The sequence below is a fragment of the Akebia trifoliata genome, chromosome 13, assembly GCF_017979445.1.
Source record: "Akebia trifoliata isolate Shusen 1 chromosome 13, ASM1797944v1, whole genome shotgun sequence".
In the NCBI taxonomy this organism is placed as follows: domain Eukaryota; kingdom Viridiplantae; phylum Streptophyta; class Magnoliopsida; order Ranunculales; family Lardizabalaceae; genus Akebia; species Akebia trifoliata.
Genome location: NC_141387.1, coordinates 8310666 through 8336730, shown reverse-complemented (window position 1 = coordinate 8336730; position 26065 = coordinate 8310666). Strand labels below are relative to the sequence as shown.

The following is a 26065-nucleotide window of genomic DNA, read 5'->3' as shown; positions in this document are numbered from 1 at the left end:
ATAGTACTAATAACAAAAGCAACAATCATAATAATAATAACTAATATTAATATATAATTATATAAATAATTATGTTATTAATAACAACAGCAACACAATAATAATAATAATTATTACAATTCACTTGAAAACTAATAGAAAATGACCTAAATATCATCTTTTTCAACTCTTTCTAAAAATATTTTATTTTTTCTTTTAAAAATCCATTATCTTCAATCTCTCAAACATGTATTTTTACTCACAGTATCAATGTCAAGAAGTGTAATTGGGCAATTTTTCCACAAGATCAGTTTTCAGAAACAGTGTTAGCCAAACGGGATTTTAGATTTTGGAGATCAGTTTCCAGAATTTAATTTTGACAATCCATAATCAGAATCAATAATTAGGATCTACAATCCAAACCAAATGCCCCTAGTCTCACTTTTTTTTTCCCTACAAAATGAGAAGCAACTCTCTTTCTCTCAAGTTTTAATCTGAAGTCTGGACAAAACCTAAAGAAGCTCGACTGCTCAAGAGGAAATTTGCTTACTCTCTCATTATAATAGAAATGAAAGAAACTTGAGAAAAAGAGAGGGATGTGCCAAACCTAAAGTTGAGATCGTCGAAACCCCTTCATCTCTCATGTAATATATTGTTTTCTGTCAATTTTCTTTTTGATCTATCATTTTTTTTATGAATTTTGAACCATATTATGTGATTATTAGTTAGATCTAATTTGGTTTGCTAGTTTTTAGTTGAGATCTTTGCATTTGGAATAATTCAGTTGATTGGATCTGATATTTTTTGTCTATTAGTAGATCTGAAGTGGAAATCCATAGTTTTTGGTTGAGAATCCTTGCATCTGGTACATCTTCAATCCCTAGATCAGATCATTCTTTTCATTTTGTGATTGATTTTCCAATACGATTTCGTTGCTAAAAAATTTAGGTTTGCAGTCACATTAGGTGTTGAAGTTCATCCATTGGTTTCCAAAATCTTTCTCAGTGATGACAGCTTCTCGAGAATCACTCTACAACCATCACTGTCGGTGAGACTATGATGTAGTGCAACAAGCCCAAGTGGGACCTCAAATCTAGACGATAGATGGATTCAGAATAATTCGCGGAGACATATTCTTGAATGAAAACTCAACATCTTCAAGATCCATATCAAGTTATGGCTTTCTATTTTTAGGTTTGATTTCTTCATTTACCCTATTTTTTAGATTTTTTTGTCATTTTAGGAAAGTATCGTTATGTTAATAACTTTAGTTATAGAAGTCAAAATCGCGCATTGTTGATTCTCCCTTATTTCTAAGGTCAACTTGTATCTATTTCCATCCCTAGGTCATTTTTACTATTTTTTATATTTTTCTATTTTGACAATTTTCATGTTTTTGTAGGAATAAAACTCTTTTCTATAAATAATATTGGAACTCCAATATGGGGGGAACAACCTTGAATTAATAAAATTTATGTTTTCTTGAGAGTTTTCTCTTTCTTTTTATAATTATTTGGTATTATGTGTGAATCAACAAGTTTTAATGCCCAATTATTTGGTATCCTTTTGAGAATTAACGAACTAATTGGAAGATTGTTCTTCGCCCTGCATTAGTTGGTATCAGAGTTTGCGTCGATCACATAGATTGTTATTCTCGTCGAGATGCCTCCAAGAAGACGATGCTACATTAGAAGATTCATCATTGCAAGGTGATGTAAACAAGATTGAACTTGATTTCAAAAATCAATTTCAAGATATCACATCAAAGAAGAAAGTAGTGGAATGTGACTTTGGTGGAGATTCGCTAAAGTGGGATATCGAAATTAGAGTTGATCTCCAAGAGTGGTCTAGAAGCTTAACCATGGAGAAGTTCATCGTTACGATCAAAACTGACTTCAAATATAGTAAATCGTGTAATCCAGATAATTTTTTTTCATTCTGATCATATCGATGTTGAATACGATGATGAAGTTGAGGAAGAGGAAGTTGTTTACGAATATGTGGAGGAGGATTGAACACCACGAAGTGCTTCTCATCAAAATAAAAATCTAATGATGGTTTGCTTTGCAACAATGTCTTTCACAACGTGCACAATAAGCAAAGAATTAATTTGTGATATGGTGATCGACGATAGAAGCTTAAGAAATGTTCTATCAAATAAAATCTTTTCAAAATTACAAATAGGAGTTCCAATTCATCCAAATCTTTTCGCACTTTCTTGGTTCAATAAAAGCTGGGAAGAGATAGATTTCAATTATGTCCCAACTATGGTTAAAATCCTATTAGAATAGTTCATCAATGTGTATCCCGAAGAATCACCATCCGAATGGCCTCCTGATTGTTGTCCAGTTGTTAAGTACAAGAAGTTGATCTTAAAGGCAAGTGGATCATGTGCTTCAAACAATGACGCCTTGAACTTGAGGATGAGTTCCTTCCAACCTGAGACAGAATGATGTAGTGGGACCATAGATCTAAACGAGTGATGGATTCAGAATAATTTGAGGAGACGTATTCTTGAATAGAAATGTCGATACCTTCAAGATCCATAATAAGCTATGAACTTTCTATTTTTAGGTCTGATTCCTTCGTTTGCCCTACTTTTTAGATGTTTTTGCTATTTAAGGAAAATGTTGTTTTGTTAATACTTTAGTTATAGAAGTCAGAATCGTGCATCGTCGATTCTCCCTTATTTTTAGGCTTGATTCCTTCGTTTACCCTAGGTTGTTTTTACTATTTTTAGTATTTTTTTTTTCTATTTTGATTATTTTCATGTTTTTCTAGGAATAAAACTTTTTTCTTTAAATAGTATTGTAATTCCAATATAGGGGAACAACCTTGAATTAATAAAATTTATTTTTTCCAGAGAGTTTTCTCTTTCTTTTTTCAATTACTTTGTATTCTGCCTGAATCAACAAGTTTTGATGCCCAATTGTTTGGTATTCTTTTGAGAATCAACGAACTAATTGGAAGATCATTCTTCGTCCCGACATCAGATTAGTAGTGGGAAAACTACTCAGATCCCTCAAGTAAACCCTTTTTTGCTAATTTTCAAACAGCTTTTTTCTTCTTCTTTTAATTTAAGAATAATCTTGTTAGAATTCGTGCACTTAAGTCGAAAAAATTAATTCAATATGGCGTCAAGAATGTGTAAAAAAATATTCATCTTCTAATTATATGGTTGGTTGGATTGTTTCTCTTCTTTTATGTAATTTGTGATTGTGGGAGCTAATACTAATTGGTTGCAACTTTCAAGTTCTCACTCTGTTTCAGGTGTTGGTTTTTTTTTTTTTTAATATATATAAGATGAATTCATGTTGATGACCACAATATTTGGGGTAAGACATCCAAGTGAGATTTTCACTGTGAATCAGTCACATAATGACTCGAAATTTTGAAAAACTTGGCCAAGTTGACTAGCATAGATTGGGTTTCGTGTTTGTTCATTAATATGTATTGATTCCGTTTCACTCATTTTGTAAGGGTTTGATTTGTTCACATCATCTTGGTCTCGGTGGGGGACGAGACGATCCGAAGAATCTCGATAAACAACTATATAAGATGATAATGATGAACTATTTTAATTCATTTCAAAAATGAGTATTTAACAAAATTGATGAGATCAGTGATGACATTTGAAAATGATTCCAATGTTGAGATGAATGGTTATTAGTTTGAATTTTCCTTAGGTATGGAATGGTGAAGGCTCTCTCGTGCACCAGCCTTACTATTAATTTACATCAATGAAAAGTGACACTACAACACATTCTAGTGTTTCAAATATTTTATGATCATATGATGCTTGCTTATTGTATTATAATTATTGTAGAAAGTCTTGGATAGCAATGGTATGTATACCTTGATTTGTTCTTATTTTAATTTCTATTATGAGGTGCTCTACCTCACCAGTTCTAGCTACTAAATTCTAGAACTCAAATATTAAATTTTAGAATTCTTTCTGACTAAGTCCTAAAGTATATGCCATAGTGTAGGTCCCTAATAAATAATTGGCTACAACGTTTGTAGCCTTAAATGTAGAGATGGTTTCATGCTACATTTTTTTTTTTATTATTTAGTTTTAGAGAGGAAGATAGGTAGGCGACCAACAACTTATACAAATGAGATTTAGAAAGATAAAATGAATAATCAAAGGGCACAACTTATACCAACAACTTGTCATTGATTCACTAGGACATAATCGATTAGATTGTGGATCTAATCTTCACTGTTTGTTCAATATTTTAATTGGGCTTAATAGATTCATTATAGGCATATAGCATTGAGAGTTGAGACTAATCTAAATGTGTTTACAACGAATTTGTTGTCAAGTTTGAGTTACATCTAATTGAAGGCATCTCAGATTTTTTCCATATATTTTAGGAGCAAGTCATCATCAATGAAAAGTCTATTTGTTTTTTCTATTATCTTCTAGTTGTCATCAAATGAATTTGGAACCGACTCGTTACACATCACCTATTATCAATTGCACTCCGTCACTTAAAAGTTCCCCTTTGCACTCCATTTGGATGATTACACTCCAAAAATATATTTTTTTTAAATGTTGCACCTATTTTTTATAATTCCTTTCTTCTTTTTATTTAAGTGAAGAACAATTGCAAAAGAGTAAACAAAACTACAATGATTCTACAATATAGAAGTAAAAAAATAAACATCTCTGTCAACACTTTGGGTAGATCAGAAATCAAGAAAACCCAAGAAATGGGATTCAAACATAGTTTTGATTTCAACATCTTTCTTGTTTTTCTCCATAGTTGACATCCCTGTATATTTTAACTGCTACCTTTTTGTGTCACATTTCTCTAAGCTCACTAATACATTCGTTTCATAATTATGACAAAATCTATGACAATTGTTTTTTTGTAAATCACTTTTGATAGGTTAGAAGTTTCAAAATGAGATGATGTTTTGTGAGGGTGATCTATATGGTGAGGAGATCATCCCCACCAAAAATCAACCCATTCCAAAACTTCTAACCCCAATTTGCAAGTTAAAGAATCGTAGATCGTCAATTTCTTTGTAAATCATTTTTTATGGGAATTAAAGTTTCGGAATGAGCTGATTTTTTGTGAGGGTGATCTCTATGGTTGGGAGATCATCCTCACTAAATATCAGCTCATTTCAAAAATTCTAACCCATATAAGACAAAAATCATTTTCATAGATTTTGTCACAGATATTATCCTATGTATATATATTTTGTCACAAATATTTTCATATATATATATATATAGGGTCAGGTTCAAGGGACATATGAGAAAATATGTAAAAACAATGTAACATTAATAAATTTTTAAAATATAGTTAAAAGTTTTGGATTGAGCTTCTTTTTTGTGAGGATGATCTCTATGATGGGAAGATCATCTGAAAAAAAAAAAAAATCAGTCCAATCTGAAACTTCTAACCCCATTAAAAGTGATTTAGAATGTGGACCGTCGATTTTTTATCAATTTTTGACAATAATTTGTAAATCACTTTTGATAGATTTAGAAGTTTCTGATTGAGCTGATTTTTTGTGAGGATGATCTTCTCATCACAGTGACCTTCCTCGCAAAAAATCAGCTCAATCCAAAACCTCTAACCCATATTTTGAAAAACCATTGTTTTTTCATATGTTTTTACATATGGCCCTTGAACCGCCCCCATATATATATATATATATATATATAGGTCGGGTTAGTGGTTACTGGTTAGTGTAAAAAGGGGTTTAAGGGGTTTGATGTCTATTTAAAACCTTGTGGCTTAATGGGGTGTCAACATATGATTCTTAGTCTAAGACAACTTTCAATTTGAAAGCTATCTTGATATGGGTAATTTATGATTTTCCTGCATATAGGACTTTATCGGGTTGTGTAACACATGGTTTGTATGTATGCCCTATTTGTACTGAGAGAACTTTTACTGAACGTCTTAAAACTTGTAAGAAGTATTGTGAAGCCGCCACATTATAACATGAATCCCTATGATTCTATGCTAGAATCCAAGGCATTAAATAACACTAATCAAAGATAATAAATAATAATATAAATAGGTAGTGTAGAAGCGTTTTTTCTATGAACACCTCGAGATTCTCGTTTTCTCAACTGGACGATCTGTCACTCCACAAGATCTTCTCTGCTCCTTATTCCACATAGCCTCCAATGTCTAAGTCAGATTCTAAGAGAATTCAATAGAGTTTAATGTAGAGAAATTGCTTACCTTTGTGTATGGGGGTTCTCTTTCGTTTCTAGAGTCAGAGTTTCTATTTTACACGTTTCCAACCTTATCTCCTTTTATTTTGAGATAAGAATCATGTGGGATCCTCTTTCCAAGAGTTCCTTCTAATTTAGTCATCCAAATCCCACAATCCCAAGGATTAGAGCCCTTTCCTTTTATGGAACTTCATTCCTTGACTTTTATCCGAGCCTCACTTTCTTGATTAACTACCGAATGATTGCTCACATGCGGTCAGGAGAATACTCCCTAGTGAAATCTATTGTCTTAAAATGATACGTGCAGTTATCTCATAGGTCAGAGATTTTATCCCTTCACAATGCCCCCTCTAAAAAGGTTGGGAGTATCCTGGCCTTTTGAGAACCTGTACATTAGTATTCTTGACCTTAAGTCTCTAAAACAACACGAGTTAAGTTAGTTGTGCATTCCCAATGCATGCATTAAATAGTCGTTCCATGTGTTTTTTTCTGATTGGTCGACAGACCTGAACCGTCACCCCATTATGAAAGCGTACTTATTGCCCTCATCTAACCTTTTGGGCAGTTGGTTCCTTCCACGTGGAATTTCCTTATTGGCTCGGCATGAGGCTTGTGGCATTCGGTCACCTTGTTTTTGGGGCACAATAATGGCAGAGACAACCCATTATGAGCCCTCTCCCTTATGTAATCCCAACTGCATGATTCATTACAAATCTCGAGTTTTTTCCTTTTATACAAACCTTATTTCTCTACTTTATTTTTCTTCCTTCATCTCGTTGTCGAATACTGCCATTTTTCATTTTCCCTGAATCTTTAAGCTAATTTCGTTCAATTTTTCGACGAAGGTCCAGTTCATCTTTTGTTCTTCTCCTTTTCAGGTACTCCTCTTCCTTGCCTTTGTTATCATTTTTTCCTTTTCTTTGAATCTAGTCATTTGTCCCTGTGAGGCCCTCAATGGAAGACTTTTGAGTCGTCTTCTCTATTCCAAAGTTCGTTGCCACCAAGTAGTATGATGAGCCTAATCTTGAGGAGACTTAAGAGAAGGACACCACTGTTGTACTCTGGGGTCGGTTCTGAAATGGCCTCAAGATACCTCTTTCCCAACTAACCAGAGAAGTCTCAACTTCTACCACAAAATTCATAGGCAAATGACAAGAAACTTCTTCTGTCTGATCTTCATGGTAGAACTGATGAATTCTCAGCTCCCTAAAAATAAGAAGCTCGGTCGGGTGGACATCCAAGCGCAATACAAGCTCTCAAATGCCCCTAAAAGACCTATATTTTTTTATTTTCTAAAGAGGCAAGGTCCTTGAAACCGACAAGGAATGGTTCATTTACCCTATTCGGCTCATAGGCTCTTGGGAGGATGCCGAAGAGCAGTCTACTCCCGCCCAAAAAAACCCATTACTTTAACTGGACGGGTAGGATTCCTTCTTATTTCTTTATTTCAACCTTTTCATTTTTGTTACCAGAATTAATTGCCTTATCTAGATTTGCAAATGTCAAAGACAAAAGTCCGCCTCCAGCTCCCATCCTTGAATCTATTCTCAGGGACAGGGAATTCAGAAAAAGGCTCACACCTCTCATTCCCCTATACTCCCCATCATTACCTCTTGACAACCCAGGAAAGGCTCCTTTCGACCCCATCAGACCACTATCTTTTCTTCCACCCCTTCTTCTTCCATCAACCTCGGGTCTTCTTTTGACACTGAGAACAATGACGAGATGTCTACCCAACTTGTCACTCGATAACCTTCTACTCGGAAGTTCCTTATTGGCCTTCTAGAGTTTACCCCCACCCCTCTTACCATTCTACCCCCAGCCGACCCTTCTTCCATCCCCGTCCCTTCCCAAACTCAGAGAACGGTGACCTGGCCAACCAAAATGGCTCTGAACAACAGAGCAAGAGGCAAAAGAGAAACTCTACCCTAAGGGATCAGGACGTTACCCTAATCCATTCTGATATGGCCTACGAGATCAATGACCTTCTCGTTCAGGGGGCCCTATGAAGGAGAAAAGGTCTTTTTGGTGAGGATACTGTGGAGGTCATTTTTGTGATTGACCTCAAGATTTAATTTTTAGCAAAATCATTCATCAATAAATCATAGAAATAATAGAAAAAATAACGAAAAAGCTAAAAAACACAAAGAGATTTTTTACATGGTTCGGCAAACGTGCCTACGTCCACGTGCTCGGGAAGCCGTTTCACTATAAATCTCCGAGTTACATAGCCTCCTCTCCCTCTCCATATTTTCTCCTCCTCCTTTTACAGTAGCTTCCAACTCTTTAAATAAAGAAATCCTAATTAGAATCTTAACCCTAATTAATTACAATTTACGACCTTGCCATTTATCCAAAATATCAATTACATAACAAGGAGAATAATTCTTTTAAACTTGGAATATTCCCTAATAAGATAGAATTCTCTTTATATAATTCCACGTGTCCACCCCGAGATGTGTATTGATGATCCGAATGGACGATCCGGATAGAAGACGATTTTAGCCCTTCACATAGTCCCCCTCTCGAAGGTGGAGATCGATGTATTAAGATCCGCCTTCAAGAAATACTTCTGACTTGAGTGTACTCCATCCTTGATTTTTAAATTAGTATGATTCTTGATCCCCCGAGCCTATTATTTTCGCAAACTTGATATCCAACTCAGTTGAGCTCCCATAATAAATAGATGTTCCAATAATAGACTTGACCGCGAGCTAGACTTGATTTCATTAATGAGCGAAAATTCCGATAAATATTAGAAGAATTGATAGAAATCCCAGATCAGGCTTACTTAGATAAATAACCACAAAACCGACCGAAATCCCAGATCGGGCTTGGATCCCAAAATGATCGAAGACTTTTAGATAAATAATCACAGAACCGACCGAAATCCCATATCAAACTTGGATCCTAAAATGATTCAAGACTTTGATAAATAATAGAATAATCGATCATATTAGATTTTGCATCTCTCACCTCATAGAGTGACGCTCGGATCCTCTCGCATCCGTGAGGAGCCGACCTTATTAGAGTTTCGTGTCACTCACCTCATAGAGTGACACACGAGTCCACAAAGGGAACCGACCTTCTTAGAATTTTGTGTCACTCACCTCATAGAGTGACACACGGGTCCACAGAGGGAACCGACCTTATTAGGAACCGACCTTCTCGCCTTATAAAAATTTGCTGAATCGACCTAAAAAACTTGAACAAATGAAGATCACAAAGTTCACAGAATATAATCATTTTATATTAGTGGGTTAGAATTATGGGTTGAACCTCCCACCTCAACGGAATCCTTAAATTCAATCAAATTGGCTACGAGGTTAGCCCCCATGCTACTTTTAAATTGAGCATCCTCAAGTAAAAAAATTTGGTCACATAAGACTCTTATTACGAGCTAAACTAAGCCCCCAATCATACAACATAAATTGAATTATAAATTAAGCTACTTAACTCGTTGGAGTCTATAGACTCGACCGAGTTGGACATAGAATTAGCCCCAAAAAATTTTCTTTGTCGAGCCAACCAAACAAACGAATTGTGCCCCCAAACATTAGCCCCCACGTTAATTTCATGATGAGTTAACTTGCATAATGAATAGGCTTACATAGGACCCTTAATTATGGTTATAACCCGAGCCCCCGAACCATACAATTGTTCGACAATTAATAAAATTAAAGAACTTTGATATAAACACACAATTAATAAATGATTTATATTTTGAATTTAATATAAATACCTGGTTGTACCGTATTTGTGCTACATCCCTTTCTTTGGAAGACCGTACTATTCCTGTCTCGATGTGAACCTTTTTAATTGAAAAACGTTGGAATACCTTCCTTTCCCATAACACCTTGTTGACATAGGCTTTTCATAACAGAACCCTTTTTCACCTTCTCTTTTCCTTTGGCGAAGAGGTTGAAAGTGGGTGATCGGCCATAGCTTTGCCCTTAGCACTTGCGTCTCTTGATCTCTCTCTTTCTCTATCTTTCAGATTTTTGATTTATTTCAGGCCCATATAATACCCATGACAGCAACAAAAGAAATTGCAACTGAAACCACTAAATACTCTCCCATTTTTCCTTCTTTTCTTTTAAAAAGTTTTTGAAGTAGAAAGACTTCTCACCTGCAGAAACACAGATACACGAGAGAGAGAGAGAGAGAGAGAGAGAGAGCCTTACGGCCATGAAAAGATCGAGAAAGAGAAAAAAGGGATAAAAACCAACTATTTCTTCAGTAAAAACATCGTTTTGTGTCTTCGTTTCCAACGATTTGGTAATAGATGGTTATGCTGCGTTGGTGGAGAAAACTGTAATCAAACAAGACTGATGGATTCGAGAATTAATAGAGATATCTTTGCAAAAAATTGAAATCTTGAAAAACCAATTGGAATTCCAATCTGGGGATCCCTTCTTCCGTCCAAACAAATCAAACACGTGAGATCTTCTGGAGAAATTCGAGATGAGGGAAGATGAATTTGCAGACATTAGAGAAGATTTCATCTTGTCGGTGCAATTAAATCTTTAGCAGATACAGAAATTCAAGAAATGGTGATGAGAGTTGAAATTGGGGAGTGGCAGAAGATCATGCTAACATGCGCACGAATGAGCTTCTTATCTTTTTTATTCTTTCTTTTTATGTTTTCTTTTAGCAACAGAGCGGTCCACCGCTCCTAGAAACCCAATTTGATTAGAACCCTCTCTACCCCTTTCGTCGATCTCTCTCGGTCCATCTCCATAAGCATCCTTGACAACAACTACATCTGCGTTCAGTTGCTCTTTGATCTTCTTTTCCATATATGGATTGTATCAACACGTGGGGAATCATCTCAGAGTCTTATTTGATTTTTTTTGTGAGCCTACCTATGCTGCCACGACTCAGACAGCGACTACACACGATTCTACCCATGGCAAAAACAAATCTAAACCCCAAAATTTCAAGGGGTCCATCTTGGGGCAGCCCCCAACTCCTGATTTGGAACACCGATCATATCACGTGGTTTCTCATGGATTTTTCTCTACGTTCCCACGGACGGCGCCAATTGTGGAGGTCATTTTTGTGATTGACCTCAAGATTTAATTTTTAGCAAAATCATTCATCAATAAATCATAGAAATAATAGAAAAAATAATGAAAAAGAGAAAAAATACAAAGAGATTTTTTACGTGGTTCAGCAAACGTGCCTACGTCCACGCGCTCGGGGAGCCGTTTCAGTATAAATCTCCGAGTTACATAGCCTCCTCTCCCTCTCCATATTTTCTCCTCCTCCTTTTATAATAGCTTCCAACTCTTTAAATAAAGAAACCCTAATTAGAGTCTTAACCCTAATTAATTATAATTTACGACCTTGCCCTTTATCCAAAATATCAATTACATAACAAGGAGAATAATCCTTTTAAACTTGGAATATTCCCTAATAAGATAGAATTCTCTTTATATAATGCCACGTGTCCACCCCGAGATGCGTATTGATGATGTGAATGGACGATCCGAATAGAAGACGATTTTAGCCCTCCACAGATACCTAGGAGAGTTCGGCTCTATTCAACCCCAAGATAGCTCAGGGGCTCATAAAAGGAGCCTTATCTCCTTAGACAAGAAGGTGGTCTCCGACCTTTCGAAAAAGGGCCCTAACTCCTTCATCGATGAACTCTATGGCCACCTGGCCTAGGTAACTCCTTTTCTTGTCCCTTTTTCATTTTTGCGCTTTCCCTTCTGTTATTTTTTAACTTGGTATCATTTTGCTTACAGATGCAGCACGACATCTTTTCCCTTGCTCGGGAGAGATTAGACGTGCTCCAGAACTCTCAATCCTTGCGTTCTTCCCTTAAGGCGAAGATGAAAGAGGTATCCGACCTCTAAGATTAGGTGAAAAGCTTCAAAACCCATTTGGAGAAGAACATAAGTCAACTAGCTCAAGTGACCTTGGCCTTCAAGGGTCGGCTCAAAAATCTAAAGGAATAGAATGAATAGGAGAAGGCGAAGGAGCTGGTGAAGCAAAAATCCAACCTCTAGGAAGAGTTGAATGCTAATGTTAAAGTGTGGGAGGATACTCTGAACAAAGAGCGTGCTCTTACTACTCAGCTGAAGGCTGCTCTATTGAAGCTTAGGGTAGGCAAGGCCCCTACTCCGGTCCTAGCCTCAAAGGATGCTCCAACCCTTTCTGTTGTTGATTTGACCCCTTCTGACCTCATCAATGTAATGCCCCCTAACGGGGCTGACCTGTCTACCCACCCATTCGAAGTCTAGGCTCTTGTAATTTTTCTCTTTCCTCATGTAACACCTCTTCTTATGTTAATGAAAATTTATGTTCTTGCAAAGTATGATGTGTCCTTCTCTTTGTCCGACCTTATACGCTTAGATAATTTTATCATTTCCTTTTTCTTTTATCTATGACTCCGACCTGAACTGTATAGGTGGGGTGACCCATCCTATTGTACACGGGTCAGATACCTTGGCCAACATACCTTTTTACTTAGGGAGGGTTGCAACTTACTCATCTTACTGAGTAAGGTTCGATTTTCGTAATGAATCGACCTTTGCACTTAAGAAAACTTTATCGATCCATTCTCTCATATTGAATAAAGGTCGACCCCATAGTGAACTGACCTTTTTACCTTAGAAAATTTTTCGCTTCACTCACCTCACATAGTAAAGCTCGGTCCCCTAGCCAACCGTTTGTTTTGCCTTAGGTAAATTATTTGCTTCACTCACATCATAGAGTGAAGCTCAGTTTCCTTACCAACTGAAAATTTTCCCTTAGATAACTTTTTTTGCTTCATTCACCTCATAGAGCAAAGCTCAATTTTCTTCCCAACCGGCTTTTTCATTTGACTGAAACACTTATTCAAACATTACCTTTTTATATATAACCACCTTGCTCAGAAAATAAATGTTTTTATAAAGTAAATAACACAAATCGGGGGCCTTGCCCTTGGAATCCTTGTAAAACTTAAGTAAACCCTATTGAACTAAAAAGTAAATTACAATTGAAAATTAAAGAAATCACTATTGCTAAATTATTGATCCCTATTGATAGTACCTTCTAAAATTAAATGCCTTTTACAGTGACTTGATTGAATCCCCGACCGTTGGCATCAGATAACATGCCCTTGCCTTCCCGAGCTTGTCGATAATATAAGGGCCTTCCTAGTTTTCTTTGAGCTTCCAATTGTTAAGAGCCAGTGTGTTCTGCAAGACCTTCCTCAAAACCAAGCCTCTTGGTTTGAATATCCTTTTGCGCTTCTTTCGATCATAAGATCTTTTTAGTTCCTAATGATATCATCCAACTCTTTCTAGCACCCCTTCTTTTGTTTCGTCCATCCAGTCAAGATTCCGAGCTATGAGTTCTTCATTGGACCTGTTAGTACTTGCACTTCTGTTGAAATTATCGTTTTTGTCCCATACGTTAAGGCAAATGGAGATATACCCATACCCCTTCGTGTAGTGGTTCGATATGCCCAAAACACATTATACAGCTCATTTACCCATCTTCTTTTTCGTTCATCCAATTTTTTCTTCAAGTTGTTCAGTGTTGTCTTGTTCGATGCCTCAGCTTGGCCATTTCCTTGTGGATACCTCAGTGTGGAATTTAGCTTCAAGATCTGTTCCCATAAGAACTTAACCACATCTTCCCTTTCAATTGCTTCTCATTACCGGTTACCACGACATAAGGTATTTCGAACCTAGTTATGATCTGTTCCCATAAGAACTTAACCGCATCTTCTTCTCTGATCTAAGCCATTGACACAATCTCTATTCATTTGGTAAAATGGCATGTTCCTTCGACTAGGAACTCCCTATTCTTGCTCGCTAGGGGTAATGGTCCCATGATGTCCAATCCCCAAATAGTGAATGGCCATGGACTAACGATCATATGGATTTCCTTTGACGGTTGATAAATCATCCGAGCATACCTTTGACACCTATCGCACTTTTGAACATATTTATTCACATTTTCTTGTATGTATGGCCAGTAATACACTTGAGTTATTATTCTGTAGGCCAAGGACTTTCCTCCTGAGTGGTTTCCATAAACCCCTCTGTGTATCTCTCTAGGACCAGTTGTGCCTCTTTTGAACTTAGACGTCTTAGGTGTGGGCCCCTATAGGATATTCGGAATAGTTCCCTATCGACCATGGGACACCGACCTACTTTCCTTTTCAGCTTCCATGCCTCCTTCTTGTCTTCTTGTAGTGCCCTTGAGCTTAGATAGTTCATTATTTCATCCTTCCAGCTCGGCCTCATATCAACCTACATGCAATCCTTCACTTTTTCAAACTCTGTGCTCAGTTAACCTTGGAATTCGATGAGGATAGTTTGTGCTTCCATGTCCCCAAGCATCGATGCCACATTTGCCAATGAAACTGCACGTCGGTTGTCGCCCCTGGATATCCTTATTATTTTTACCTTTTCAAACTATGTCATTCTCTCATTTTTAGCCTCATATTCCCCTCTACATTGCTTAACCACTAACTAAGAGTCTGAATAAACCTAAAGTTCTTAAATTTTCAGACCCTGAGTTATGTCTAGTCCTTTGAGCACTGCTTCATATTCTACTTCGTTGTTGAAGGCTCTAAACCTAATTTTACTACATTTTTTAACCGGTCATTGGTTGACCCTTCTACGAATGACCTCCACCCAAGTTATGGACTCATGGGGTTAGGTGAGTTCTCCTCTCGTAGTTTCGACTCTTCTTCTTCTTCCAAGTGCGGATCCTCTACTAGGAAATCAACTAGGAAATATATCACTACCTGACCTTTTTAACCGTTCTTAGGTTCAAAAATCAAATCAAACTCTCCCATAACAACTGCCCACTTGGATTTTCTAAACTGTATAGGACTTCCCAGAGTGGGTAGTCCATGATTACCCTAACCCTGTGAGCTTGAAAGTACAACCTCAACTTCTGAGATGATTGTACGAATACTAGCCCGATCTGTTCCATTATGTTGTATTTCACCTTGGATTCCCTAGCTTTTGCTCATACAGTAGACCGATAGTTCTTTTTTATCTTCTACTCTCAATAGGACTGAACTTATCGCTATTGAGGTAGCTGCTAGGTAGATACCCAGGGTCTCTCCATCTATTGGCTTGCTCAAGACCAGAGGTAGACTTTCAAATCTAAAAAAGCCTTCTCGCACTCTTCTGTCCACTCGAGCCCAATCCCCTTTTTGAGTAACAAAAAGAGGGGTCGATACTTATCTAAAGACCTCTATACAAACCTGTTGAGTGCAGCCACCCATCCTACTAACTTCTGTGCTTGTTTTACATTGGTCGGAAATGGCATTTCCGACAATGCCCTTTATCCAAATTCACTTTTATTCTCCTTTTTGTCACCAAATACCCCAAGAATTTTCCTGATGAAGTCTCGAATGTGCATTTCTTCAGATTGAGACACACTCATACTCCCTTAATCTAGTGAATATCTCCTCTAGGTAATCAATATACTCCTCCAACCAATTACTCTTTATGAATATGTCGTCTATGTATGTTAGTACCTTGTTTTTGACAATCTTGAGATTTTGGTGCATGTCATTTTTACTTTACTGGAAGACATGTGAAGACGTCGATAGCAACAACAACACTCAAAATTAGACCTTTGATAAAACGTTTCATATGTATGCTCAAGACCATAAAGGTAAGAAAACCACCTAAACTATACCCCTTCACCAATATAATCTTTAAGACGATTAATTTTAGTAAAATCATGTAATTCCCCAACCCGTTCGATCATCAAAATTCTTAGGAACATAAAATGCTTGAAATATAACAATTTATAGTTCTGGGATTAATATTTTCAGTGGCACCAAAAATCCACCCTTGCTATCGAAAAAATAATATTTTCGATTAACAGAGGGGGTGTCCATTCGGTGCCACCGAAATGGACATTTCAATCCACCAAATGAACATTTCGATGCCATTGAAAATGTCCAACAGTTAAAAATATATTCGTTGCAATTTTCAATGCCATCGAACTGATTTTTGGTGCCACCGAAAATGGAGTCATTGCCAACTCATTTTCTTTATATTGAAAAGCCTTGGCTTCATTGGGACTTGATCAAAGACTAAAGAACATTGGCTCTTTCCTCATAATGTCTAGAGAGCACCATCTAGCCATGGAAGGTCCAAACCATAGTTGAACCCATCTTAAACCTAAGAATTCCTTATTTTGAGCATCCTCATCTCTTCACCTTTACCTTGCACATATACTTGAAAGCGCCATCAATCTGCAAGTGCGGATCCGCTTTTATTTTTTTGGAAGTCGCCACCTAATTTTACGGTCTAGAAATCAAAAAATGACTCTAAATAGACAAGGACCACAGAACCACAAAAAGATTATGGGTATGAGGATCAGGTTACGGGATTGGAAGATGTTAGGCACCAATCCCGCCTTGTAAAAATCGATCTCTACTTTTCTCAAATATTTACATTGCAAAATAGCCTAAATCCATATTAATAAAATAATAAAATATATTTTCTTTTACCTGAGTGATTACGATGATCGATTCCCTTAGAAACTAGCGGTGAACATTCCTTGTGTGAATCTTCTCATTTTACCTTTGTTGCTAGATCAGTTTTCGAATTTCGAGATGAGACTTTCTTTTTCTATACCTAAATGTTTTATTAACTTTTCTGGGTGTTTTTTTTGTTGAAAATTGGGACTTGAGGGGTTAGGTATTGACTTGGGACTCTAGATTTAGGATTTTGAAAAGGTTTTGAAGAGTTTTTTACCTTGATTTTCTAGGATTTCTCTTGACCTCCGAAACTAAGTAGTAAAGGCTTCTTTTTAAAGAGCTTTGTGATAAGATTAGGGTTTCATTAGGTTTCTTGGAGATAAGGTCTATCTCTAACTAATTTGTTAAGTAATTCTCATAAAATTTTAGATAAGCTTTATTTGAATTTTGAATTTTTTTTAATTTACGTATTTTTTTTTTTGGAGAACCCTCAAATGGTAGGTTCTTTATTAATCTATTCTGAATTCTTTGGGACCTCCAGTGGATGGTTCTTTATTAAATATCAAGTGGGACCTACTTGGATAAATGAGCCGCCACTTGAAATTTGGCCCATGGGCTTAATTAATTATTTTATTTTATTTTAATTTGATTTATTAAGATTTTACTTTACGTTAATTAACATTTTAATTATTAATTTCAAATTTTAAATTTTAGGGTTAGGAAATTATCGTTTTACCCTCAAAGAGGACTTTTGCGTTGGGATGTTGTTTTTCGATATTTTGGAATATTTTGGAACCAGTTTTTTCGTAAGAAATTCAATGAAAGTATAGGTTTATGTTACTTATAGTTTTTTCGCGTGAAACGGTCTTATCAAAATTTGTGAAAATTGACAAAATAGTTTATTTGATTTTCGTTTATTATTTTATGTTGATTTTCCTAAGTGTAACGTAGTCTCTAGAGGTGTTCTGATGTCAAGGGTATTTTGATAATTTAATTATTTTTTGATAATTTTTCTCGTAAAATTTCTTTTTGTCTCAAAATGATGATTTCTATATTTTGAGTCATATTTTCCTAGAGTAACGTGGTTTCTAAAGTTTATTTGATTGAAATATCTCATTCGAGCTTTGGAAACACAATTAGTAACAAATAAAACTTTAAAATATTTATCCATCATTGGAAACCGTCACAATCGGGTTGACAAGTTGATTAATCAAATGAGTGTAAAAGGTTGAAGCAAACTAGATAACAAATTTACGTTAGTAGATAGTGTGATATCTAAATGTCAAAGCTAGTGACAGATCATTTTGCAGTTTGATTTAGCAATTCGTTGAGATGTTCGGATCCTTGAGGATAAAACTCTCCCCGAATTAAAAATTGTCAGGTCTTCGAATGTGATCTCTCACTGACAATGTCAGATCATTGAATTTTAAAAAATTATCCCTGATTAATACAAATGTAATGAATGTGCAATATGTGCAATAGTATAATGATGATTTTGAAAAGGGCACATCTCCATTTTGCTTATTCATGATGAGAAGATGATTAACTATAAGAAAAAGAAAAAACTGAGTAAGATGACTGAGAAAAAAATAAAATATGGGTAAAATCTCAGAAAATTTTGAATTAAACGAAGCAAAACTCGAGAAAAATCTGAATGAGGTCCGAGTTAAATATCTGAAAAAATCTAAACAAAATTTGAATGAGATCTGAGCAAAATCTAAAAAAAATCTATGCAAAATCTGAAAATTATCTGAGTAAGTCTGAGCAAAATCTAATAAAAGTCTAAGTAAAATCTGATAAATGTCTGAGTAAAAGTTGAATGTCCTACTCTACCTACCCTGGGTGAAAAAGTAATGAACTTATTTTCTGGGAGTCTTACTTTACCTGCTCGGGGTGAAAAAGTAATGAACTTATTTTCTAGGAGTCTTATTCTACCTGCTCAGGATGAAAGAGTAATGATCTTATTTTTTTAGGAGTCATACTCTATCTATTTTTCTCTAGAGGTCTTATTCTACCTACTCTAGGAAAAAGAGTAATGAACTTTTTTCTAGGAGTCCTACTTTACCTGCCCTAGGTAAAAGAGTAATGAACTTTTCTCTGGGCAAAACCAAGGTGAGATTAGAAACCCTTCATATATATATTAAAAACAAATAATTGAATTTTATAAATTTCAGGCCAACATTTTAACTTCCCTTGAATCTTAGGGGTTTTCAAAAATTGTTATATATATAGGGTCTTGTTCAACAACAAACATTTTTCAAAACATGGGTTAGAGGTTTTGGAATGGGCTGATTTTTGGTGTGGATGATCTCTACGGTGAGGAGATCATCCTCATAAAAAATCAACCCATTCCAAAACCTCTAACCCATGTTTTGAAAAATGTTTTGCCAAAATGTTTGTTGCTGAACATTTCCCATATATATATATATATATATATTAAAAACAAATAATTGAATTTTATAAATTTCAGGCCAACATTTTAACTTCCCTTGAATCTTAGGGATTTTCAAAAATTGTTATCAAAATGGTAACATTTAATTCAGGATTACCATTATCCTTTGGGATTGAAATTGATCAAGTTTGAAAACAAAATACCCCTAGTTTGATAGGGAACATTGCACTGAGATAACTGAACACAGTTTGAAAAAGAATGCCCCTAATGTAAAGGGGAAAACTACACGCTTTAGAAAAGGGAAGTACCCCATGTTATGAAGGTTTGAAATCGTTGATTACCACAAGCGCAATCAATTCCACCAACAATTTAATGTTGTTGGATAGGAAGATTAATCATTTTAAGCGCAAATAATATATCAGAAGTTATGATTAATCTTAGAAAATAAAATCATAAAAACTACCTAAATCATTCTTAATAGAGCATGATTTAACTTGAACTGATCTAAGTCTAAATCATCAAAATCAAGATAACTTAGGCTATATCTAATGATTAGCCACTAAAATATCATCACATGTAAACATTAAAACATAAACACAAAACAAATCAACTGAATAAGATTATCTTGCTCGTGGCTTCCTCAACCTCTTTCATGGAGGGTCTAGTCACAAATAATCGCAAAGACAACAAAAGAAGACATTTAAAAGAGAAAATAAGAGAGAAGAGAAAGTTCTTTTAATGATCTTGATCTAAAAACTGGTTGTTACTCTTTCTAATTGCAAAGCTTGAAAGAAACTTACAGAGGAAAAGCAAAGAAAAATAAAGAAACTAAAACAAAGCTAAGATGATCCTTTCTGGTTCTAATTTGCTATCTATTTATAGAGATAATTAAGGTTATCTCTAATCTCAAAAATCTTCATAATATCCCTAGCAACAAACCCTAATTGGTTGTATGATTCTCTAAGTAACAAACAAGTCAATGTTGCGTTATATGATCGATTGTAAAACTTGTTGTGTAAATGCAAAGATTAAAATAAGACTTTGGGTAAGTCGAATTCGTTCCACAGGGACAGTTTGGGATTCAAAAGCTCATTCGGACTAAAATGCCAAAACAGAATTAGAAAACAGATTCCTTAAAAATGAAATTGATTTGTAAAAAATAGAGAAGAAAGTAGCAACTAATTTGTAAATGAAATTAAAACTAACAATAGAGATTGAAGATATAAGGAAAAGAGCTTGGAGAGGTCAATTCAACATTTTCAATTCATCCAAAATGCTGATTTATTCTAATTATAACTCAATCCACGTAACAAGTCATTGCTCGTGGATCGGAAGATAAATTGAATTAAACATTGATGGTAACCAGAGAGTATTCATGAAAATCCCAAACTCAAATAAGTGTAGCTGACTTATACTTCAATTCATCACAGAGCATGATTGTTCTTAAGCTTATCTAAGTAACAATCATCAAAACTTGATTTGAATGTATAAGTTTGCTAATCTTATCCTAAGTGGATTCTCAGAATTAACATGTAAAGTAGAAATAAAGAATTAAAACAACATTGGTAGGATGAAATTGCTCCGGTATTCTTGACCTCTTTAAGGAGAGTCTAGCTGATCATCGCAAGGATCATATTACAATAGTAATAAAAGCAAGAAGATAATAGATGGAGAGAATGTAGAACAATGCTGCAACTTGATTCCTTCCTTGATGGTCTCTCAAAAGAGTTATAATAGGAGCTAATGGATCACTTTTGATATTCTCACTACAATCAAAAGCTCACCCAAAAGAAAATTATAGAGAATTATAAAGAAAGAAACTAAAAAAAATACAGAAGAAGAGAGCCCCTCTCTCTGAAATCAACCCTCCAATTTATAACATTCGTATTCGGGTAATCGGATTGATTTGGCGAATGATTTGATTCGAAAGACCCATTCAATTACAACCACCGAAGCAATTAGAAGCTTTTGTGCAAATCTTAAGAACAAATTCCTCGAGATGTCTGCGGTGCGATGACGTTGCATCCAAATCAGCTGGCCTTTGACTGATTGCTTCCTCTTTGCTCGCATGTTGTAACAGTAATTGTTACATCTTTTGTTGGTTTCTAAATGTACCATTTTCACCTGAAATTAGTAACAAATTATTGTTAGCTATATTAATTTGTGAGTTTAGTATAATTTATTATTATTTTAAAGAAACTAGTATTTGAATTTTGATAATCTTGGTGAAATTACGGTCCCAGAGTGAAATTATTGAGACCTTATCATTATCAAGTAAATCTCTACTTTTGTCGTGCCACGATGTTTGTGGGCCAAAAAGGCCTGCATTTTGGGTTGGACATTGACTGTGGGCTCTGGAGTGTAATGGAAGCATGCAAATTTCTTGAGTTGTCCTATTGACTCTCGTATTTTTTACCTATCAAAGATAAATAACCAAAATTAGGCCCAAATCACAATAAACATGAAATAGATAAGGACCATGCAATGCGATATGTCATTTTTGGGGAATTATCACATCATTCGACTTAAAACCTCTGTAAATCGAGCCTTAAAAGCGACTTTTTAAGCCTTAACCATCTACTCAACAAAACTTTCTCATGTAAACCTTTGTATTCGATATGTCAATATCGAATCTTTATGTACATACTGAACCTTGTAAATATGATTCGATACTAAGGCCTCGATTGATTTAGCTTCCTGAATTTGCTGTCATAAGCTGAAACATTTAAAAACTTGTTTGATAGAGCTTTGTAAAAATGATGTGCTGTTGACCAGAATCTGGTAATTACTGTTTGATATAGTTTTAAGAATCTGCTGTATTAGGATAAAATGACCAAAATACCCTTAAGGTTGATTGTGCACTCAGAATGCATTAAAAATTACCATAATACCCCTATAAATATATGATTACACTAAATATATATAAATATAATAAAATTATATAAAAAATTAAAAAAATAATCATATTAATTTTAAAATATTTATAATTCTAAAAAAATATATAGAAAAAATTATAATTCTATAAAAATTTCGGCAACATCTCCTCTTAAAAATAGACATATGAAATTTTCTTGATAAACAAAAAACATGCATAATACGCAATCCAACATAATGTACGCAAATTGCATCAAAAATTACCAAAATACCCCTACAAATATATATAAATATAATAAAATTATATAAAACTCTTAGATAAGGTATGAAATAATAAACTGCTCCATAAATGAGAATAAAGATGCAAAGAAATATCTCACTACCCTTTTCTTTCTAATCTATGTAAAAGAAATGCTTAATATATATAAAACTAGTATCTCCAGGCTATCTTGTGGCAACTATAGAACAATTTGACGCAATTCGACCCAATGTTGGAGGACCCTATGTTTGCTCTGGAGTTTAGACTGAAGTATGGGTGATTGAATAAGTGATGAGGTGTGGATTATTAGGTTATTGCTTGATTTCCAGATATGTGGACCAAGTGTGGATTGTGAACTCCAGCATCTCTAATTGCAAGTGTAAAGTGGCAACCAAAAAATGACATGGCACCTAACAATATAAATCTGACATTGCACTGTCAAGATGGGTAGGCCTATGTAACCTTTATTTTAATGGTCTCCTTACCTATAAAAAGAAAAAAAAAAGATTTCCAAATGGGTGCAAGTGTGTTCATTCTCCATAGACAACTTTATCGAGTAATTAAAGACAGTTGTTTTAAGGACATGTAGTTTTTGATGGTCATCCCCATAATAGATCCACTTCTATGTATCAAGATATTTAACAGATTTATAACAGTGCTTAACAAACAGGGTATAAATATATATAGGAGTAAAAAATACCCAGTACACAAAAAATTAAGAAGAATTACAAATGTAGATAAAGAAAATAGTGGAGAAGATTGTCCTACAACCTTTGAACAAACTAAAGAGAGCTTCCATGCAAAATATATGTGGTAACCAGCACATGAATAATTAAGGAAGTTGAAGAATTAATCTTGGCACTAAAAAGACCTTTGGTTCACTAAGTTGGGACACCACCCTCAAATGGATACACTCGATTCACCTTATATGAGATTATTGTAATATATTAGCTTGGTTATAAAAGGACGTGCCTGAAACTTGACTTATCTTTAGTCGGAACAGATTTGATTCAAAATAGAGAAGGCCTGACCCAATTTGAACCCACATCTTGGATTACAAGTCAAAGAAGAAATTGATAAATTACTAGAGGTTTGATTAATAAAGGAAGTAGACTACCCATATTGGCTTGCTAATGTCATCATTGTCCCTAAGAAAGATGGAAAAAGTAACATATCGATACCCATAATCCTTTTTTTTTCTTTTTCTGATTGGTCAAAATGGATAAAACATTTGAACCTGATTCCCAAATTCTTAATAGACATGTCCAAAGGATGACTTTCCATTACCTACTATTGATATGCTTAGGATAATATAGATAGACATACAATGCTCCTCTAGGTATAACTAGAATATCTAGCTGAAGAAGATTAAAAAACATGTGGAATCTATTATTATGAAGTTATTCCTATCAGAATAAAAATGCTAGGGAAACTTATCTAATAGTGTTAAGACCATTTCTCATGCTATCATGAACAAAGAAATGGAAGCTTATGTTAATTCCAACCAAACGATGGGAGATGAGCAATTCCTATCAATTCTTTGTCAATCTCTCGAGGCTGGTTTTTGAGTCCCAATTAATAGTTTTCTAACATTTAGTGCTCCTTTAGACGAAGTCTTACTGGTGTCAGCTTTTATCGAAATCCTTTCCTTAGAGGGTAGAGTTGAAAAAAGGTTCACTGTGGGTTCAAGCCCCACTTGCTCTAGTTACATATATTATATAGTTGAGTTGGGTCTCGTATTCGCTCAATTTAGGCCAATTCAAGATCTAGGCACACATTATTTTTATAAGTAAATTTTTATTAAGAAACATGATCAAGATGACCTGCTAAAGATACAATCATGGACACCAAAAATACTGACTAAGGGGATGATAAACCCAATCCCATTTAGCCAAAAAGTCATAAAAATGTGCATTTGGGTTTCACAATAAAACAAATTAATTAAAAGACGAAAACCCTTTAGATAACCATGAGATAAAGACTGACTTTGATGAAGCCAATTGCCTGGGCATTGCTGCGGAAGCACTGCCGGCAACACATGAGACCATACTTCCTGATCAGCCCATGTGGGTTCCCACACACACGGCTGGCAAACACAATGTCACAACAAAAATAGGCAGTAACCAATAAAAGAAATTGAGATAAGAAAAACTAACAAAAACTCAAAATAAATACAGAATGCCAAATTAGTCACACAAATATCAATTTATTCTTCCAAATTTTTACACTAAAATAGATTAATAACTTTGTAATATTATACAGTTGAGCATAAATTAATCCCAGAGCATAAGATCACTGAAAGAAAATCCTATAATTTTGTGCATAAATTCTTCCAAACTTTTACACTAAAACAGACTAATAGATTTGTAATATTATACAGTTGAGCATAAATTAATCCCAGAGCATAAGATCACCGAAAGAAAATCCTATAATTTTTTGCTGGGGTTTAACAAGAACAGAACCAGAAGAGATGATAATTCATCGATTCGAGAACCAAAAAAAGTGAAAGATATTAAATAAATACAGATGGAGAATAAAACTGAAACAAAATCGTCTCACCGGGGAGTTGCACTGATTCATAAACAAGAATTTGTGAAGTACAAAAAAAATAAAAATAAAAATAAAACCCAAATTCAGTGTTAGAATAACAGAGCGTTAGATCATTGAACAAAAATTCTATTTTGTGCTAGGGTTTAACAAGAACAAAACCAGACGAGACGATAATCCATGGATTTAAGAAAAACAAAAAAGCGAAATAAATTAAACAAATCGAAACGGAAACTGAAACAAAATCGTCTCACCAGGCACAAGATCCAGGACCATAAGTTTTCGGATGAGAATTCCAGACGTTCGAGTGACCCATCTTCGCAGAAGAAAAAATCCCAATTTCAAATATCTATTATCGAGGCGCAATTGAAACGGAGAAATCTAGTAGCACCATGAATTGAAGCTCGAGAAACTCGGATTGGCAAGACCCAATCCAATCCCAACACCAACTGAGCTGCAACATGGCAGCCACGGCTGCAGTACAGAAGGAGCGAGCGGAGGAAACATGGTGGTTGTGAGGGTATTTGGTGGGCTGAGAAAACAAGAAGGGGAAGCGCAGAGAGAGAGTGTTGTGTGAGATAGAACAGTGCGAGAGAGAGAGAGAGAGAGAGAGAGAAAGAGACGGTTCGGTCGACAGAGAAGAGAAGAGATGAAGAGAAGACGGGGGTATTAACGTCTTTTCACATGAAACGTTTTTCGGTAATTCACGTCTCCCGCAAACGCGATTTAAAAAGCTCTAACTAACGCTGCTCACATCTGCGTTTAGAAACGCAATTCGGTAGCGCAAAATCCTAACGCAAAGTTTCGGTCGCGTTTGATTCAGCTTCAAAACGCAGACGCAGTAAAATCTGCATTTTGAAGCTGTATCAATCGGACCCTAACATACTAAACTAGAACTTCCATACAGAAATTCTCTCATGTAAATGGCTTCAACTCAATTAAATTTTGAGGTGTTAAAGTTAAAAAAAGATTAAAGAAGGAGGAGACCCTCGTTGAAACATAAAATCCTCTTTGAAACTTTTATGAATGTAAAAAAGAAGAAGAAGAAGAAGAGAGAAAAAAAAAGCGGATAGTGGAGAAGAAGGAAAGAATAGATAGTGAAGATTGTGAGATGGTTCAAACTTCCCATTGGATGAGAATAAATAGTGAAGATGGTGGAAACTATAAGGACAACTATTATTCATGCAGAAAATCAGCATTACAATCAAACACCTTAATTGTCTTTGATCAGCTAGTTTAGGAAATATGCACAGCTCACACTATTAGCTAATTTAAGAAATCTGTACAGCTCATACTTTCCTATATTTTCATATATGTTGTTATATGTTAGCATAAGTTTAGGAGTAATTTAAG

The 26065-nt window shown here is 35.1% G+C and overlaps 1 protein-coding gene across 1 annotated transcript; it reads right to left on the bottom strand.

Annotated features, from left to right (window-relative positions):
* Nucleotides 1-20448: 20448 nt before the first annotated feature.
* LOC147387696 (uncharacterized) lies at nucleotides 20449-25823 on the bottom strand. The gene is made up of 4 exons (XM_086421595.1): nucleotides 24967-25823; nucleotides 24152-24251; nucleotides 21293-21448; nucleotides 20449-21156 (listed from the first exon to the last, which is right to left on the bottom strand). Exons 1-4 carry the CDS (start codon nucleotides 25026-25028, stop codon nucleotides 20893-20895), a joined length of 582 nt encoding a protein of 193 aa, XP_086277721.1. The 5' UTR covers nucleotides 25029-25823; the 3' UTR covers nucleotides 20449-20892.
* Between the last annotated feature and the right edge of the window lie 242 nt (nucleotides 25824-26065).